We start from the raw sequence: 1,448 nt of genomic DNA on the forward strand, positions 1-1,448 counted from the left end.
CCGCCCCGCAGGGCAGATGTCGGGCGCCCACACCCGCCTGGAGTTCCACAACATCGAGACGGGCATCGTGACGGAGCGGCGGTTCCTGGCCGTGGTGCCCTCCAACTTCTTGGGCCACTTGAGCGGGCTCCTCTTCAACGGGCTGCCCTACCTGGACCTCTGCAAGAACGGGGACATCAGCTCCTGCGAGCTCAACGCCCGCTTCGGCCGACGGACCATCGTGGCCGACCCGGTGGCCTTCCGGGGCCGCGGCTCCTACGTGGCGCTGGCCACGCTGCAGGCCTACGCCTCCATGCACCTCTTCTTCCAGTTCAAGACCACGGCGCCCGACGGCCTCATCCTCTTCAACAGCGGCAACGGCAACGACTTCCTCGTCGTCGAGCTCGTTAAGGGGTGAGGGCGCAGCCCCTGGGGAGGGGGGGGGTCCTGCGGACCTCGGGGACCCCCTCGGGGCCTCGGGGGGTCCTGTGGATCTCGGGGACCCCCCCAGGCCCCCGGGGACCCCGGAACCCCCCCCCCCGAGGGACTTCGGGGACCCCCCACCCCGTGGTGCCCACCGAGCCTTAGGCCCTGCCCCGCTGCACCAGTCCCCGCCCCCTACTGCCGAGGCCCCGCCCAACTGTCTCAGGCTCCTCCCCTTGGGTGAGACCCCTCCCCCTTGGCTCGGGCTCCTCCCCGATTAGACCACACCCCCAGCTCAGGCCACGCCTCCTGGCTGCAGGTGCATCCCTTATGCGGATGACTTGGGGGGGCAGCCCCCTTAGCTCAGGCCCCTCCCCTTTTGCCAGGCTCCACCCCGGCCTTGACCACGCCCCCTGGCCACAAGTACATCCGCTGCGTTTGCCCTGGAGGCGGTGGCCCCTTTGGCTCAGGCTCCTCCCCTTGTGTTCAGGCTCCTCCCCCTGCCTCAGGCCACGCCCCCCGTCCCTAGGTGCCTGCGCTATATGTTTGCCCTTGGGGTGGGGTGGCCCCCTCGGCTCATGCCCCGCCCCTAAACCCGGGACACGCCCCCGGCGGGGGCCACGCCCCCTAGCCCCAGGTGCCCGCCTTATGTCTTCGAGCTGGGGGTGCCCCCCCGGCTCGGGCCCCGCCCCCTGCCCCCCACTCCCACCCCCCAGGTACATCCACTACGTCTTCGACCTGGGCGACGGCCCCTCGCTGATGAAGGGGAACTCGGAGCAGCCGCTGCACGACGGGCGCTGGCACGAGGTGTCGGTGGCCCGGGAGGGGGGGACCCTGCACGGGCTGCGGGTGGACGGGCGCCCCGTCACCCAGCACGGCCAGGGCGCCCGCAACCTCGACCTCAAGGGTGAGCAGGGGGGCGGCGGCGGGGAGGCACCCGTGGCGGGCGTCATCACCCGTAGGGATGCACGCGTGGCGGGGTACCCCGCGGCGGGCTGCCCACGGGGGGGGTCACCCGGGGGGGACAGCCCCCCCCCCCCCCCCCC

General features: G+C 72.7%; 1 protein-coding gene across 1 annotated transcript in view; it reads left to right on the top strand.

Annotated features, from left to right (window-relative positions):
* Positions 1-1,448, top strand: part of LOC104834893 (neurexin-2-like) — a 33,002-nt gene that overhangs the window by 22,357 nt on the left and 9,197 nt on the right. Inside the window, exons 8-9 of the mRNA XM_010572558.1 lie at positions 12-393; positions 1,119-1,341. Of these exons, the coding sequence (XP_010570860.1) occupies positions 12-393; positions 1,119-1,341 (605 nt within the window). The remainder of the gene's footprint in view (positions 1-11; positions 394-1,118; positions 1,342-1,448) is intronic.

The sequence above is a fragment of the Haliaeetus leucocephalus genome, unplaced genomic scaffold, assembly GCF_000737465.1.
Source record: "Haliaeetus leucocephalus isolate CR32 unplaced genomic scaffold, Haliaeetus_leucocephalus-4.0 Scaffold343, whole genome shotgun sequence".
Lineage (NCBI taxonomy): Eukaryota > Metazoa > Chordata > Aves > Accipitriformes > Accipitridae > Haliaeetus > Haliaeetus leucocephalus.